General features: G+C 50.5%; 1 protein-coding gene across 2 annotated transcripts in view; it reads left to right on the forward strand.

Annotated features, from left to right (window-relative positions):
- The window catches only part of KIAA0319L (KIAA0319 like), a 962,229-nt gene that overhangs the window by 528,763 nt on the left and 414,574 nt on the right, over window positions 1-18,892 (forward strand). For both annotated transcript variants that reach the window (XM_086956507.1, XM_086956508.1), the window contains exons 6-7: window positions 4,100-4,197; window positions 4,841-4,928. In XM_086956507.1, coding sequence (XP_086812633.1) covers window positions 4,100-4,197; window positions 4,841-4,928 — 186 coding nt within the window. The remainder of the gene's footprint in view (window positions 1-4,099; window positions 4,198-4,840; window positions 4,929-18,892) is intronic.

The following is an 18,892-nucleotide window of genomic DNA, read 5'->3' on the forward strand; positions in this document are numbered from 1 at the left end:
TGTTGGCGTGCGATGTCTCCGAGGGGGCTCATGTAGACGTTGAAGAGGGTTGGGCTGAGCGAGGAGCCTTGAGGAACACCGCAGATGACTTCGGTGGCTTCTGATCTGAACGGGGGGAGGCGGACTCTCTGTGTCCTTCCGGCAAGGAACGAGGTGATCCATTCCAGTGCCTTCTCCTTCCGACGTTGCTGAGGCGCTGTACTAGGGTACGGTGGCAGACCGTGTCGAAGGCCGCGGAGAGGTCTATGAGGATGAGGGCCGCTGTTTCTCTGTTGTCGAGCAGGGCTCGGATGTCATCGGTAGCTGCGATCAGGGCGGTCTCTGTGCTGTGGTTGGCCCGGAAGCCAGACTGCGAGAGGTCGAATGATCCGTTCGTCTCGAGGAAGGCGGCCAGCTGCTTGTTGACAGTCTTCTCGATGACTTTAGCAGGAAACGGGAGCAGTGAGATGGGGCGGTAGTTCTTGAGGTCGGTGGGGTCGGCTGATGGCTTCTTTAGTGGAGCGCTGAGTTCGGCGTGCTTCCAGCTCTCTGGAAAGGTGGCGGTGTCGAAGGAGGTGTTGATGATGTCCTGTGGTTGGGGTGCGATGACATTGTCAGCCTTGTTGAAGATGTGGTGAGGGCAGGGGTCGGTCGGAGATCCGGAGTGGATGGAGTTCATCATTCGGATGGTGTCTTCGGTGCGGATCGGGGTCCAGGCACGGATGGTGGTGGTGGGGGCGGTGATTCAGTCGTGGCGTGCGTCGGTTGAGAGCTGAAGCTGTTGTGTATGTCCGATCTTGTTGTGGAAGTAGGAGGCGAGGGAGTTGCAGAGGTCCTGCGAAGGGGTGATGTTGTTGTTTCCGGCGTTGGGACTGGAGAGCTCTTTAACGATGTTGAAGAGTTCCTTGCTGTTGTGTGCGTTGTTGTCCAGTCTTTCCTTGAATGCAGTTTTCTTGGTGGCTCGGATCAGTTGGTGGTATTTTCGGGTGGCGAGCTTGAGGGCAGTCATGTTGTTCGGTGTTGGGTCTCTGTGCCAGGCTTTCTCGAGGGCTCGGCAGTTCTTCTTGGAGCTCTTGAGTTCGTCGGTGAACCATGGGGCTTTCTTGCTGCCGGGTCTGCTAGGCGGGGTCTTCAGAGGGGCGAGGTCGTCTGCACAGCTGCTGATCCACTTCGCGAGGTTGGTGGCCGCCTGGCTTGGGTCCGTTGCGCTGGTGGGAGGGTTCATGCTCAGGGAGATTGCGAGCTGGTCGGCTGTGATCTTGTTCCAGCTTCTGCGTGCAACCTGTTGCTGGTGGTGGTGGATTATTGTGGTCCTTCTGAAGCTGAAGTGGACTCAGCTGTGGTCCGTCCAGTGGAGTCCGGCGGCGTGGCTGAAGGCGATGTCTGCTAGATGAGAAGACCGGGTCGAGTGTGTGTCCGGCGTAGTGGGTGGGGGTGGTCACCAGTTGTTTGAGACCGAGGTTGGCGAGGTTGTCCAGCAGGGTGGTGGTGTTGCGGTCGTTGTTGTTCTCCAGGTGGAAGTTGAGGTCCCCGAGGAGGATGTAGTCAGCGGAGGGGAGGGCGTGCGGGCTGATGAAGTCGGCGATGTCTTCGCTGAATTGTGTGCGTGGTCCCGGGGGTCTGTAGATGAGGGTGCCGCGGAGGGTGGTCTTGGGGTTGATGTGGATCTGGAAGTGCAGGTGTTCGGCGGGTGCGAGGGTGTCGTCGGTGTTGGTCGTGATGCGGATGGTGTTCCTGTGTACGATGGCAATGCCTCCTCCTGTCTGGTTGATGCGGTCCCTCCGGATGATCTTGTAGCCATCTGGGATGGCGATGGCGATGTTGGGCGCTGAGGAGGCGTTCATCCAGGTTTCCGTGAGGAAGGCGACGTCTGGGGCTGTGGTGTCGAGCAGGTTCCAGAGCTCGATGGTGTGTCTGTGGACGGAGCGGGTGTTGAGCAGGATGCACTTGAGGTGGTTGCTGCTGGAGTTCGGCTTGGTCTGTGCTGGTGTTGTGCAGGTCTGAATGCAGGTGAACTTGCATGAGTGGCAGCAGAAGGGTCCATGGGTGCGTCTCGGGGTGGCTCGATAGCAGCCCGGGTTTCTAAGGCGGGTTATGATAGATTGGCGCGTTCTTGTGAGTTGTGCCTAATATTTGCTCTGAGTGTCTGCTAGAACTGGTGCAAGGGCTTGGAGTGATTGGAGGAATATTTCACATAAGTCCATATACTAAGGTATACTTGTAAATTAAAAAAGTTTATATTCATAAATCTTCACATTTATTTTTTTTAAAAAGTGCATGGTGTCCCCAGTGGACATGGAACCTACATAAGTTTGTGGCATTCTGTGACATAAAAAAATTGTTTCCAAAGTTGCAAAGTCGACCACCACAAAGGTTAGAATGATCACAGCCTTCAACTACATTAATAGAGGCTGGTAAATGGTTCGCTTTGGATTTGTCTACGATGTTTCGACCCAGTCAACAATACAGGGTCTCTTCAGGACCGAGCAATGAACGGACATCATGAAGACTAGGTGGGTCCCCTGGGGCTAATTGTAGCTTTCTTGACTGGTGTGGCGTTTCCTATCTTGGCTGCAGATCTCCTGCAGGACTTGGAGACTGAGATCTCCTTAGAGGAATTGGGGCAGCCATTCGAGCCCTCAACAGATCCAAGGTGCAGGTGGGGATGGATTCTCTGTGGAATTCTGCCAGACCAACTCCGTCGGGGCAGGGGGTTGCCAGAAGGCGGGGAACTTGTACCCCTGAGAGGCCTTCCTTACATTCCAGGAGGACCTTTGAGGTGGGGCCGGGCCTCCTACTCTATTATGCCAACTTGGAGAGTGTTGCAATGGAGGTCTGCGCTGATTTCCCTGCGACTCCTCAACCCTCCCTGTTCGGAGGCCTGCTTCTTTGGGGAGTGGAGAGGCATCTCATATCATTATTTTACAAAGCGATCCCGTGCATAATGGCTAGTGCCCATATGCTTCCCATGGGGCCTGGGAATGTGAGCTGAGGGAGCCCATTGAGGACGCTGACTGGATGCACATGTAGGTTGTTGAGGAGAGTATCAAGCAACTATAGGTTTAAACTGCTTCATTTTAATTTCCTGCATCACACATGTGACCCCTAGGCGTTTGAACACGATGGACCCGACGAGGGAGGCAAGATGTGCACGATGCGGCGAGTTAAGGAGGCCACCCTTTTATATCTGGCCTGGGCATGTACTGTGATTCAGCGGTACTGAAGGGAGATGGTGCCAAAAATAGTGAAAGTGACGGATATTGAAATTCCTCTGACCCCGTTGGCCTGCCTCTGCGGGGGTGGTGGTGAAAACCAGGGGACACAAGATTCCCTATAAGCAGCCCAATTTGCCCTGTTATTGGCCAAAATGTGTGACCAATGGATGAATGGGCACCCGGGTACCGTTGGTGTCCTCGTGGCAGCGAGATCTCCTTGAGTGGCAGGTGGCTTAGCAAATGCATATGCATACTACCGGTACCGATCAGGGTGCATCGGATGTGATTATGTTGTGGGGGTATCTTCATAATAAATTTACAGTTGAGAAGGCCTCTGTTTCGTCAGAGGGCTCTGACAGGGAGGGGTGACGTGTATTCCTCATTGTACTGAGGTAATGTGAATATGGCAGCCCAGCTTGCATAACTGTATTATTTACTCTATAATTGGCTTGACGACTTGGCTTCGATGTACTCTTGTCCCCAGCTGTTATATGCATCTGGTGTTTAAGCTCAGCCGTGCATACTGTTATTTTTCCAAATCTTTTCTTTGAGTGGAGCCATTCACTGCTTGTGTGTTTCTGGTTTTTATTGCATAAAATCAATAAAAAGTTTTTTTTTTAAACCACACACCCAAATGGTCTCTTATCCAAAATATAACCATAGCTGTTACATTATCTAACCGGTATGCAGATTCTGACTATGCACATAATATCTTGTTCTAGTTCACTTTCAGCAGTCAGTAAGCGCCTCATGATTTTGCAGGTTTTGAAGCTGAGTGAATTTTGGTGGACCAAAATAAACCGATGAACATCACTTTCTTTTGATTCTATGAAACTATGAGCAAGCTTCATGTCTGAAATGTGCAAGGTTTTGTGATGTAATTTATCAGTTTCCTTCCTTTATAGGGACAGTTTACACCTATGACTGGCGGCTCATAACGCACCCCAAAGACTACAGCGGTGAGATGGAGGGGAAGCATTCACAGGTCCTCAAACTCTCAAAGGTGAGTGTTGCGCTTCAAAGCACATCATTGTCATACCTTGCTTGGCACATGTTTCTTGCAGCAACTTCATGTGACCGACAGAAGTGACTTTACATGTCTTAAAGAGGTTTGCTAAATTGCAGTTTTCCCTTCAAATATCCCACCCACTGGGAAATCCACAGTGGTAAAGGTTACCTTTTCAACATGCAAGAACAGCAGCTAAAAATTGCACATCTCTATGACTCTTAGAAAATACAAAAAAGTGTAGCTGCCTACATAATATACACTAGCTCCACCGTGCTATTTTTTTCATTATGTTCTAAATAAAAAGTGCTGCAAACTACAGTGAGACTAGGAACTAAAGGATTAAGAGTTTGGCGGATGGTTTATTTTGTCTTATTACAAGTGCATTATATCCTACGGCACTTGTATTAAGGTGGATGGAATACCATCATGTTTATGATGGAGTACCCCTCCACCAAACGCTAAATCAGGCCCCAAGACTGACAATGTCTGTGTAGGGTGAGAGCTAAAGCAGATCTCTCTGCTCAGGGAAAACGGGTGTCTCGTGCAGTTACCTGATGATGGTCCCTTCTTCCTGAATATGTCTGACAGCAAGTTGCTGCCTGAATGTCAACTAACCTGTCCTCTCTTTTCCTCCAAGCTTACACTGGGTCTGTACGAGTTCAAAGTAATAGTCGAAGGAGAGAACGCTCATGGAGAAGGATATGTCAATGTGACGGTAAATCCAGGTTTGTGCAATAAATCTTTCTCTTAGATTCTGAATTCCAGGTTATAATGGGCAAATCTTTCGTAGTAAGGTAGCAGTAAGTGTTTTAAATGTGATGTTAGTGGGCACTGGGTCACTACTGCAAAAAACGTGTGTGCATTTAGTCTAAATTTATGATAGCACCTATTGTGATCAAAGAATGTATTTTATATGACCTGGAGGATATATGACCTGTTGGCCTGTTTGCTTCCCTCTGTCTGTAATCCATATCTCACGAAGGGCCAGATGTAGGAGCCCTAATACCGGTCGGTAAGGGCCGAATTCGGCCGTTACCGACCGGTATTAGGGTTTCCAGATGTAGGGGCCTATATTTTACCGATTCTGTTACAGAATCGTTAAATTTACAGAATCGGTAAAATACCGAATCGGTATATTTACCGATTCGGAAAAACCACATGTAGGTGGCACTCCTAAGAGTGCCACAGGCCCTTAAAAATCGGTATTTTACCACCCAATCAGGTGTGCATGCACATCTGTGCATGCACACCTGTGCAATGTGACACACAGACATGCCCTTAGGGCATGTCTGTGTGTCACATTGCACACAAGTCCAGAATTGGGGTGCTAGAGGGTGTCAAAGTGACACCCCCTGCACCCTTGCAGGATTCGGTATTTACCGATTCTGTAAATACCGAATCTGTATTTCACATTGATTCCTATGGGCTTCCAAGGCCCATAGGAATCAATGGGAAATACAGATTCGGTATTTACAGAATCGGTAAATACCGACTCTTACAGATTCGGTAATTTTTTACCTACATCTGCCTCCTTCCAATTTACCGACTTTTAAATACCGATTCGGTATGACTCGGTATTTAAAAGTCGGTAAATCGGATTTACCTACATCTGGCCCTATCTCTCTGTTAATGTCTCTCGCTTGTTCTGCATCAATCTCTTTTACTGCTCACTCTTCCCTGTCTCTCTTACTATGCAACTGACTAACTGTCCCTTTAATGTGTCTTGAAAGTCATAACTATGTGTATTTAATGGCTTACAATTATACTTTTCCCAATTTTGGGAATCACAATTTCAAATACTATTTTTGGATCTTGTAGGCAGACGCAGTTTGGCAGGGTGAAGGAGCAAGACTCTGTTACAATGGTTGAAGCTGGAATTCTATTCACTTAAACATTAGTCAGTATGAGATGCACCACTCTTCCAGTTTGGTTGCAAGGTTAAAGAGTACTAGACCTTTACTTCTGGACCCAGAACATTTACAGAGTCCTTGAAGCATACACCTAACTATGCTAGAACACCAGCTGAATCACTGCATCTGTGTCATAGTCCTTTTTTAGGTCTCACCTACGCAGCGTGCATGCGCTGCATAGGAAGGAGACCTTAAGCAATTGATTCGCCTTTTCAGGCACAAACGTGCACGAGTTGCATTGCCTTCAATGGCAACTCGTGCACGTTTGACGATTCCCTTGCAGGAGCGAGCTTTGACAAATGGTTCCTGCTCGCTCCCGCAAGGGAAACCGGTGCAGGCCCCCCTCCTCTCCCTGCTGCCACGCGCACTTTTTTTAAAGGCTTTCTCCTGCCTGCTGTTGGACATTCTCTCCTGCGCGACACGTCAAGCTTGATATTTATGGCGGCGCACCTTTCTCCCCAACACCGCGTTTGAACTTTAATAATGGAGGCTACGTGACTTCAATAGCGCAGCTAGCCCAAATTTTTTTTTTGTAAAACGCATATGGCGGCCGCGCATTTTTCTTGTAGCACGTACAGCCCGCATTGTTTTACGTTATTTTTAGTGCGGTACACCAAGCTACATTTTCATGGCGGCCTTAGCCGGGGCTCTTCCCTCCCTTCTGCCCCGGGCCGGCTGCCCAAACAGCGGCTCCTTTACTCCTGCCCCAACCTCACTAGAGATAGTCGCGGACAGCAAAAGAGTGAAGCCGCTGAGAGATACAAACTTTTCCAGCTCAGCATGGGCCGTTGCCTGTTCATACGAAAAAAGCGTTAGCAATGGTCCGGCCTCCCTAGCGATCAATTGATTCGCGCCCGGTAACCATATGATTTTTTACAATGTTGCTGGGAGTGATGTCTCCAACACTTTGCATTGGGTGAAATTATGGATGGCAGCAGAGGGCATGAGCAGCGGCACAGCGGGCAGTAAGGGGGAGCCGCGGGGCAAGGGAGTCACCTGGACGCAGAGGCAGAACAGCAGCAGCCAGACCAGCTTCGAGGTCCCAGAGCCTCACCTGACTTCTAGACTCTCCTGAGCCAGGCACGCTGTGCCTCGCAGGCTGCTTCCCTCTTGCTGCCCCACTGATGATACGCTATGGCTCCCCAGCCCGCTCCCAGGCTGCATGGCAGATTCTACTAAGCTAATCGGAGCTTCGATATTTATAAAGGTGTGGCGTTTCACTTCTCGGGTCGCATTTGGACATACTGGGCTCTCCCTCCGAGCTTCAGCTACTCCGGCTTTGCCGCTGCCAGCTCTCTACTCCTATTTCTGTCCCCAGCCTTCTGCTGCACAGTCAATCCCGTGGGTTTGAGCATCTGCTTCTCACATAAAGCCTCTGTCCCTTGTTGCCTGCCCCTCGCCACCACAGTATATTCCAGTCTCTAGGTTTATTCTTGCCTCTTATGCTGCCCCAAGCCACTGCTCTCCATTGAAGGTGCTTTCTCAGGGTTTGTGCTGGTCATCAACAGGTACTATCCTGCAACATCTAATTTCCACTACTATTTGACCCAACACTTTTTAAATCCTAGTCTATAATTCTGTTCTGAAATCACATATTTGACTTTTGACACACTGTGAGCTAAAAATGATCTAATTAGTGGCTTAAATGGCTTATTTTCTAAAAGATGAACTTCTTTTGTGAGTGCTTTGCAGGGAAAGGACACTGTGCTTTTGCTGCATTTATTTTCTGAGAAGTGTATGACATTTTCATCACTGAACAATGTGTCACATACGTGAAACCACTGACATGGGTAAAAAATGAAGAAACTCCACATTCTGCTGAACTACACAAGACAATAGTACCTACTTTCAAGACCGAGAACACCTACTGCTATCCACTTGATAGTCACTAAACAGTCATTTTTTTAAACAAACAAATCCATGTTTGACAACAGTTAATTTCCTTAACCTCAAGCAGAAACATGTTGTGTCACAAGCTTGGTGCAGCAATGAGGTATTATAAAAACATACGCTGTATGCCGCTTGGGATGTGATGGTTGACTGTGAGCCCTGTGCCACCATGGGCATAGGGTTAACCTTCACTGTATTCCGGCTTATTAAAACAAGCATTGGCATAGCCAATAGGTCTCGCCTTTGGGACCTTATAAGTATTTAGATATGAAGCACAATATCCTTGGTGCAACAACATCAACTTTTGCATGGCTAAACACTTATAAGGTCCCAAAGACGAGACCTATTGGCTATGCCAATGCTTGTTCTTGTTTGTTATGGCTGGTGGAAGGGCAAGCAGTAACTCAGACTCGTGAGGAATGGTGGTTGGGGACAAGTAGAATCATGGACGAGATAGGAAGGGTCGGGTCAAGCAGCAACATGACTGAGAGTAAGGGCAAGCAGCAACACTGAAGAGGGCGGGATGGTGGGTATAAGCAGTAACACAGACGTGGTTACACAAGCAGCAATACAGGTGATGCATCTGAGCATGTAGCAGGGACCTCAAGTGCAAGTAACCGTAATGAGCAGGGGAGGAATGGGCCAAGCAACACAGGCAATGTAGGAATATGTATAGGGGAAAACTTTAACATGGAGCTAACTGAAAAAGACACACTCTGATAGAGTTTAAACACAAAGAATAAAGTAGTGCCTAAAAATGAGCAATGTAAAGGCACAAGTAATTGCATCCATGCTCCAAGTGAGGGCAAGGAAGCCCACAGAAGCTGACCAATAAGAAGCATGCAAAAGAGAGTGGCAATGAGGGCAACCAGTGATAAGAAATGGGCGGCCTCTAAGCCCACTTTTAGAAAACAAAAGGTCTCAAAGGAGACCTAAAAACTAAAAAGAAACGTGATTTTTCCTCCTTCTGCTCTGTTTTTCTAGATGAACAATGATAAGCAGGAAGTAGATGTTTATGTAAACCTCTTTAAATTTTCACGCAGGGGTTATTTATAGTAAAGGTAGAATCTCTCTACACGTTTCTGTGCATTCTGAGATAGTCATTTTTAAAAAATCTGACTTACACTAAACTGATTGTAATATCTTTTTGCAACAAATATCTAACTGCTTTTTGGTGTGTTTCATTTACCACCAGAGTTTATTTTTATTCTTCATTCATTTTAACCCGTTCGCTACTTCTGTTGGCCAATGGGCTACCTCCGTAGTGCTGTGCATGTCAGTTGGCCGACGCGGCTCCCCCCCCACACTTCAAAGCCGCCGCACTGCGGTGGATTTTCGGCTGCAGTAAACGGGTTAAAAAATAAAGTACCCCCTGTTGTACATTATAAGCATATTACAAGCCTCCTTGGACCTTGGCCTTATTTAGGAACTCTGCCTTCAGCTTAATTTCTCTATATGGTCACGGAACTCCTCTGGGATTTGCTGTATCCTTAAAAAATGTACAGCAAGGATACGTGTGGTTTTGCTTTCGCCGGATGCAATTGGCTTTAGCGTGCTTTTTAAAAAAAATACAGCACACAATTGGGCAAAAGGGGCGCATGTCCCGCCTTTGCTCCTCCCATTCCCATCAATTTTTAATACTGCAGCAGGGCACGTTTGCCTCGCTGCCACGCTCCCTCGCCCGGGCGCTCGCTGTGCAGTGAAGCGCACGGTGATGAGATGAATCATGATAGAGCTGCAGCAGCTGGCCGCCGGTCCCTTCACAAGGACAGGGTATGTAGTAGGTCCGCAATGCTTATCCGTGATTTCAAGCGAGGCCGTGCGCCCAGCTGCAGGATAGGCATTTGCACATCACATCACGTTCCTAAATCTCGGCTTCAGTGAGCTAGGTACCGCACGGATTTAGTGAGAGGGGTTACATTTCTGGTGTATAAATTACTACCACAGAGGAATATGTGCTATTTCTGAATGGCTGAGGTCATTTCAGAGCGCCGCGAGTCGTGTAGGGTGCGGTTTACTCCCTCCCCTCCAGGAGGAGGTGTGCGTGCTCATCTGAAAGAGACACGTTAGTGATAGATTCCTTACCTTAGAATATCCCCAGGCGTCAGACTGGATCCGGAAACTTTTGCGTAGCAATACTCCTGCGCGTCGGTAGGCGTCATCCGCGGTTCTCCGTCCGTCGTCGACGTCCTTAGCACCGGAATGACGTCGCCGGAGTACTTAGATGCCGCCCTCGCGCGCTGACGTCAGTTCTTTTTTTTCGCGCCAGCTAGCACAGATCCGTTGAAGCTCAACCCCTTAGTCACTTTTTGACAAAACTTTTTTGATCTTTTGATCTGGTTTTTCTCGAGTCGTTCGACTCCTACGGTGCCGGTAGTGATGCCCGGGTTCAAACCCTGCTCCAAGTGTAGCCGAATGATGTCGGTTACCGACCCCCATCGCCGGTGTCTTTAGTGTCTAGGTCTTGACCACGACGACCGTACCTGCTCCGACTGCCGGGCCCTGACATCTAAGGCTAGGCGGGAGCGTTACCACAAGCGACTTGAGATCCGGTAGTCGGCCCGCGCCATTCAAGGTCCCGGTCCCACAGGAGGTCGAGGGACCGGTCGCGGGGTTGGAGCCCTTGTAGCTCCGAGAGTCGGCATCGGTCTTCGGGATCAAGATCCTCAGGTAAGAGGCATGAGAGGTCGGAAAGGCGTCATCGCTCTTCCGACCCACCCCAACGCTCGTGCGACACGGCCGGGGATTCAGGTGACACCACCCACGCGGCTCCGATGGAGTCGCGGGCACCGCAGCCTGGCCCACACCTTCCGGTCCCTGGGCACGATGCGACGACTGAGGAGGTTGAGCGGTACCTCATGGCCATGAGGTCTCTCCCTCCTCCGCCGGGTTCCGTGGCGCCTTTGGGCCCAACGGTCCCGGCTGGGGGGCCTAGCGGGTCTGGTGCTTCGGCTCCGACGCCGCCGGGTGCTTCGGCCCCGACGACGTCGACAACTTTGGTCCCGGAGCCGCAGGCCCCCAATGGATCCGCTTCCGGATCCGGGTCGTCGCCGGTCGACCTCACGCCTCACAGACGCCGGCCCCTAGAGTGTCACCTCCGGCGACGCCGTCCCCGATCCTGCCCTCGATTCGGTGCCGGAGAGGCGCCGCTGGGCGCCGCTTTAGACGTAGTTTGGAGACTTTTATTTCCACGAACCGGCCCCATCCTTTGAACCTGAATTTTAGGTGATGGGTGACGAGGGAGATTGGGAGGGGTCTGTGGACCCTCTGGCACAGGAGTGCCAGTCTCAGCAGGACTGGACATGTGGGCTTGGGGATGCCAGTGGACTGGACACTTCGCCAGACACTGGTTTTGTCTCCCCTCCAACCGTGGCTACGGAGGAGGGGGCTGTCTACAGTGTAGTGTTGACGCGGGCGGCCAACTTGGGCCTGGACCTCCCCGTCGCGGCGGTGAGGACTAACCTCCTCACTGAGGTCCTTAAACCGCTGGCAAGCTCGGCCGAGCCTCTCCTGCCGTTTAATGAGGCCTTGTGTGACGTTCTTTTGGGCACTTGGTCCAAGCCCGCTACAGGTCAGCCTGTAGATAGGAACGTGGCCAGACGCTACCGCCCGGCCCCGGGCGACCCTTGCTTCTTGTCCACCCACCCCACCCCGAGAGCCTGGTTATCCAGGCCTCTACTTCTACTTCCCAGACCGCATTCCCGACGGCTCCACCCGATCGGGAATCCAAGAGGTACGAACAATTCAGTAAGATGTTCTCGTCCCTGAGTTTGGGACTGCGGTCAGTCAATACCGCATACCTCTTGGGCCGCTACACCCACACTCTGTGGGACACGGTCGCGGACGTGCAGTCACAATGTCCAGAGGAGGCCCATACTAAACTCGCCCAAGCCTTTGCGGAGGGTCGAGATGCGGCACGCTATTCCATCCAGTATGGGCTGGAAACCACGGACTCACTGGGCAGAGCAATGGCAACGACGGTGGCAGTTCGACGCCACGCCTGGTTGAGGTCCGCCAACTTTTCAGCTGATGTCCAGGCCACCCTTCTGGACATGCCGTTTGATGGCCGTTGCTTCTTTGGCTCCAAGGCAGACCATGCGCTTGAGCGTTTTAAGGACTCCAGGTCTACGGCCAAGTCCTTGGGCCTCTCGGCCCCACGCCAGCCAACGGGTGCCTATCGCTCCTTTCGTGGTCAAGGAAGAGGCGCTCCCACTTGTGCTGCCAGCCATGCACCGCTGACTAATACACAGCTCGGTGGCGGCCATGGGAACCGCCGTGGCGGCGGTCGGGGACAACGGCGAGGCCAGTCCACAACTTTCCCTGCAGCATCCGCCTCAAAACCCTCCTAGTCCGTGGTTTCAGGCCCATGTTATGTCAGTGGGGGGCAGGGTTCGCCATCACCACTTCTACTGGCGCACTGCCACGTCAGACATGTGGGTGCTGCAAATCGTCCGAAGGGGCTACTCCCTCCCCTTCGAGACGACCCCTCCACCCATGCCACCGCGAGTCGGGGGATCATTTGCAACTTCTGCAAGAGGAAGTTACGGCCCTCTTGGCCAAGGGGGCCATCAAGCGCGTTCCTAGGCCAGAAGTAGGGTGTGGTTGTCACTCCCACTACTTTCTGGTACCCAAGAAGGGCAAAGGGGGCCTGCTCCCTATCTTGGACCTGCGGAACGTCAATGGCTTCCTCCGGAAGGAGAAGTTCAAAATGCTGACATTGGCTCAGGTCTTAGCTGCCCTGGACCCAGGAGACTGGATGGTAGCGTTGGACTTGCAGGACGCTTATTTCCACATCCCCGTCCTGCCGGCCCCCCGACGCTACCTGCGGTTCACGGTAGGCCATGAGCACTTTCAGTTTACTGTGCTCCCCTTCGGCCTTACCAGCGCCCCACGGGTGTTAACGAAAGTGATGGCGGTGGTCACAGCTCATCTGTGCAGGTTAGGGGTTTCAGTCTTCCCCTACCTCGACGACTGGTTGTTGAAGGCGGGCTCGCTCCAGACAGTTGTCAGCCACCTCCAGACAACGGCGGACCTCCTGCACCATCTGGGGTTTTCTATCAATGTGCTGAAGTCACACCTGTGCCCCTCTCAGAAGCTCCTCTTCATCGGAGTGGTTCTCGACTCGGCGCAGTTTCGGGTTTATCCTCCCGAACAGCGGGTCCGGGATATTCAGGCTCTGATTCCACTCTTTCAGGTCAAGTTGACACTGCGGCTTCTGGGGATGATGGCCTCCTGCATCCTTCTGGTGCATCACACCAGGTGGGGGATGCAGGCTCTGAAGTGGGACCTGAAGTTTCAGTGGGCAACCTGTCCGACCATGTCATGATCTCGGAGGGCACTGCGAGACAGCTGCAGTGGTGGGTCACGGATCGTGATTGGGTCAGCGGCAGATCCCTCTCCCTTCCCCAACCGGAGCACGTAGTTGTGACGGACGCGTCCCTCCAAGGCTGGGGAGGCCACATGGGAGAGGCAGAGATCAGAGGCCTCTGGTCTCCGGCAGAGTCCCGGCTCCATATCAAACTTCTGGAGCTGCGGGCGATTAGTCTAGCACTGAAGGCATTCCTCCCCTCTGTCCAGGGGATTGTAGTGTAGGTTTTCAAGGACAACAATACCGCCATTGGTACTGCAACAAACAGGGCGGCGTGGGGTCGTGGACCCTCTGCCAGGAGGCTCTGTGCCTCTGGCAGTGGCTGGAACATCAGGACATGACCCTGGTGGTTCAACACCTGGCAGGTTCTCTGAACGCCAGGGCGGACAAGCTCAGCCGAAGGTGCATGATGGATCACGAATGGCGTCTGAACTCGGACATGGCGAAACGTCTCTTTCTGCAGTGGGGAGAGCCTTGGTTAGATCTATTCGCCACTGAAGAGAACGTGCAATGTCATCAGTTCTGCGTGTTGGAATTTCCAAGGCGGCACTCGCTCGGGGATGCTTTTCGTCGCGAGTGGAGTTGCGGTCTGTTGTACGCCTTTCCGCCTATACCACTTCTGCCCAGAGTGCTGAAGAAAATCAAGCGCGACTGGGCCCAAGTCATCTTTGTGGCTCCAGACTCGGCACGAAGGTACTGGTATCCCGAGCTACTCAGTATGTCAGTCGAATCCCCCGATTCGTCTGCCTCTTCAGGTGGACCTTCTGTCGCAGCAGCAGGGGACGGTCCTCCACCCGAACTTGTCCAGTCTGCACCTCCATGCTTGGAGATTGAGCGGCGACAGTTGAGACCATTTGACTTGCCTCCTGAAGTCTGTAATGTCATTCTGGCAGCTAGGCGTCCTTCCACAAAGTCGGTATACGCCTGCAGGTGGAACAGATTTGTGGCATGGTGCACAGCAAAGGCTGTGGATCCTCTCAATGCCCCTTTCTGAGGTTCTCCTCTTCCTTCTCTCTGATCTGGGCACTATCATGGGCTACCTTTCTGCCCTTTCAGCCTTACTAAGGCTACCTGATCAGCCTTCTTTGCTCAAGTCCCCCATTGTAAACAGATTCTTAAAGGGCATCACTCATATGTTCCCTCCTGTTCCTTTCGTGATGCCCCAGTGGGACTTGAACCTGGTTCTAACTTACTTGATGTGCCATCACCTCTGCCAGGAGAGTGAGTGAGCTCCAGGCTCTTTCCTCTAAACCTCCTTTCCTTTCTGTTCATCCGGACAAGGTTGTGTTGCGGACAAAACCCTCTTTCTTGCCCAAGGTAGTCACAGCCTTCCATATCGGGCAGTCCATCACCTTGCCCACCTTCTTTCCGCCTCCGCATCCCTCGAAAGAGGAAAAGAGGCTCCACCGTCTGGACCCAAAACGTGCGTTCTCTTACTATCTGGATCGCACACGCCAGTTCCGGGTGGATGACCAACTCTAAGAAAGGACGGGCGGTGCACAAGCGGACCATCTCTCGGTGGATCGTGTTGTGCATTCAAGCGTGTTACTCTTTGGCTAAGAAGGAACCTCCTGTTGGGCTGAGGGCCCACTCCACTCGAGCCACGGCGACTACTACTGCCCTGGGCCGAGGAGTCCCCTTGCAGGACATTTGTCAGGCAGCTACGTGGGCCTCGCTGCACACGTTCGCAAGACACTACTGCCTGGACAGCCAAGTCCGGAGGGATGACTTCTTTGGCCGTTCCGTCCTCCAGGACTTTCTGGTGTGATTATTGGTTCGCAGACCCACTACCGGGGTTGGTATTGCTGGGGTATCTATTCTAAGGTAAGGAATCTATCACTAACGTGTCTCTTTCAGATGCACAAGTTACTACTTGTGTAACGATATATATGTAAGAGACATTAGTTAGTGATAGATTCCTTACCCACCCATCCTCCCCGTTCTGCGAACCGATATCTAGCGTTAAGGTCACTCCCTTTCAGGGCCCCAGTTTCATGGCACCAGTGTTTGTTCTATCATGGCTCTGCGTATCTGGCGCGGAAAAGCTGTGTATAAGAACTGACGTCAGCGCGCGAGGTTGGCGTCTAAGTACTCCAGCGACATCATTCCGGCGCTAACAATGACGGATGCGGAGCCACGGACGACGCCTACCGACACGTAGGGGTATTGTCACGCAAAAGTTTCCGGATTCAGTCTGACGCCTGGGGATATTCTAAGGTAAGGAATCTATCACTAAGTAATGTCTCTTACAGATATAGTGTTACACAAGTAGTAACTTGTGCGCCAGGAAGGGCAGGCCTGGGACACTTCTGGTGGACCCTGTACATCCACTGCCTAGTGCTCAGCCCTCAATTGTACAGGTGGACAAGCGGGCCCGCTGCCAAATTCTTTCGGTTCAGGGAGTGGTGGTAGTGAATTCTTAACCGCTCCTAAAAAGACTTAGCTTCCCTCACACACACACACACACAGCAGTGACAATCTGGGGATAGTCGAGGCACCCTTCAGCAACTTTACTGATGCGTGTTTTCCACACGAGTCTGCCTGCGTCGTGTTTCAGTCCCCTGTCCCTGGACCACCGCAGGTGCAGAGGCGAGGACGCGCCCGGAAGCCAAGGCTGGTAGGCACTCTTTGTAGGCTCACTGTCTGGAACGAGGCGCGATTCCAAGAGCAGGCTGGGAGCTCGGGGGACACTTTCATATTAAAAGCCTTTTGATTAATCGAGGAGACGCGCAGCTATCCTAGCTCTTGTAATGGTACAGTCGGAGCAGGTAAAATGTTAATACCTTCACTGCAGCGCCTCTGCTTTTTGAGGTCACCAACATGTAGTGTAGTGCACAATTTCTAAGCAGCACCTTAAAGCCCTTCGCCAAATGCTGTGGTAAAAAATCCAGTTGACAAGATACACATATTTATTGTTTTCAGTCTGCATTTTTATGTCCCTTGTAGACATTCCCTTATGTTTTTTTTACTTGTTGAACATATAGTGTAATGTCCAAAGAGGCACATATAGTGAACGGTGTTTCTGGAAACAGTTTGTTACTGGTAGATCTACACGGGGAGATTTGTACACCATACAGAGACATATAGCGCTCCACTTCCCACAAAAACACCCATAGGCACTTTCAGGCTGTATAGAAGGTTTAGGTTGGACACATCACAGACAGGCTCTCTGACATTTTGTAATTTGGACTATCGCTTTCATATACCTTGAGTACATCACAGTGACTTCATTAGATGGGGCACATTTTACCTGTCTCTCCTCATTAGTTCAGTTTCAAATTTGAAAGCTACAAGGGGCACTATGAAGCATGTACAATAACATTGTGCTTCCTTAATTGCAGGTTTATATTAATTGCAGGTTTATATAGCGCTAGGATCGACTCCCGGAGGAGTATCTCCGCGCTTCGACCGCTGGGAAACCCTTCCTGGCTTCCCTGAGAGATGGACCCTTAATGGGTATCTCCAGGGTGAGACCAGGCATCCCCGGCGGTCTGGTGGGGCCGTTAGTGAAGATGAGGCAAGCTTATGCCCAGAGTTGCCGAGTGTGATCGCTGATCAGAGTGGGCACCGAGGCGAGAGAAATATCGAGTCCGCTGACCCTGGTCCAGAAACCTGCCGCGTCGGGAATCGAACCCTGGTCCCGGGCCGTCCTCTGCTCTCGGGTCTGCCGCCTCTAACCAGTGAGCCACACTACTTCACAACTACTTCCTTAGGGATATTATGGGAAGTCCTTAGTCCCTCTAAAGTCCAGGTAGATTCTGATCGGTTTTACCAGAACACAGTAGCCTTACAGACCCTTAATCTATGAAAAAGTATCTATGAAAATATTTTTATGTCCTGAAGAAGGTTGACTACAACATGACTTTTAGTCAACCGAAACCTGCGGCAATGTGTTTTTGGAAAACTGAGCATTACTCTGTAAGACACAATGGTTTAATTTTGGATGCTGGATTAGGGATGTAACAGTAATATTAACACCTTCGCTGCTATTGATATTTTCCTCCTGTGCTGATATTTCATCACTGCCATTGTTCATGACGAGCTCAGCTCGTCATCAGCACAGCTCCACTGTGCCTCATGACGAGCTCAGCTCGTCATGAGCATCGAAGGGGTTAATGTTTTTAACTTTTATATTTGTACATTTGTGGGTGGACGTTCACCGTTTTGCTGATTAAAAAACATATAACATGATAAAGTATTTTATTAATAAATAATGAATTCATTTTATTCTGTTTTGTGCTGCAAATAATTTATGTTTATGTTTAAGATGAATGTTCTACAGATATGTAGGGTTTTTAAATGTGTTTATTTGTCACTTGAGTTTTGGCCCCTTAATTTCTTTAAACATGGGCTCTCCTACAGTGTTCATTTTATGGGTTGTTTACTTGACCACGTAAACAATTTTGTGGTAAACTGTATAGAAAACTGTAGAAAGTATTGGTCAATTAACGTAAACACATTTGCGTTGGTGGTATTTGAAGTTGCAAGCAGTACATTGCACAGTCTTGAAGTTAGAAATCCCTTTTAACATGTACTGTATTTTAAGTTGCTGCATTTAGAAACAGTGCGGTGAGGACAGTCACCTTATCATTCACTGCACCTCCTACTTCTTTTCCAGCTTTTTTAATAGTTCTTTTAATAGTTCTTCTTATCTAAAAGAGGCAGAAAATGCACAGCACACAAGAAGGCGATTTAATGTTTCTTAGAATGGGGTTCAACCCACCCCTCTTCTCCATTGGCTGGCTTCCTAAACGGAGGCCAGCCATTGGAGGAGAGGGGCGTCACTCCGTTTAAGCCCCGTCTTTTTCCGATTCGGGGGAGTCTTTTTTCGCTACTTTCTTGTTTTCTTTCTCTCCTCATCCCATTGGCTGAAAATGTTACCTTCCAGCCAATAAGAAGAGGAGAGAAAGAAAACCACGCCCCCGAATCAGAAAATGCCACTGCTTTCTCTGAGGCATTTCTGCCTCGCCTCGGAGAAAGACAGTGGTGCTTCAGCCCCTTCCTGTGCCCGCCCCCGTTTCAGCCGACCCAGTCATCAGAGGCTTGTTTTGTGTAGGCACAGAGAGATTAAGTGGTTTGGCCAGATTCACACATGTGGAGCCGGCGCCTAGATTCGAACTCTGTTCCCAAATAGGCAGCTCTGTTCGGTACGCTATATCCTGTACCCATGTGCCAAACTGTGAGATATTTGGCCGAACCGTGGTATAACAGCGGCTTCTCAGCTTGGCCGAATTGGTTGATCTGGTGCACATGAGGGGCTTCTCAGCTTGGCCGAATTGTTTGATCTGGTGCACATAAATGGTGATGAAGGACCAGCATTCAGCGGGGGGAGACTCCTGCTGCCGCTGCTGCATGGAGGCATCTCTGCACGGAAGTCTGGGAGAATAAATGTCTTTCAAAGGATCCCAGACCTAAAAATAAAACTCTGGTGTTTTTGGACTAACACCTCAAAACAAAAGCGTGCTCTAGTTTGTTTTTTGTGTAGGCACAGGGAGATTAAGTGGTTTGCCCGGATTCACAC

This window comes from Lissotriton vulgaris, chromosome 2_1 (genome assembly GCF_964263255.1).
Source record: "Lissotriton vulgaris chromosome 2_1, aLisVul1.2, whole genome shotgun sequence".
Classification (NCBI taxonomy): Eukaryota; Metazoa; Chordata; class Amphibia; order Caudata; family Salamandridae; genus Lissotriton; species Lissotriton vulgaris.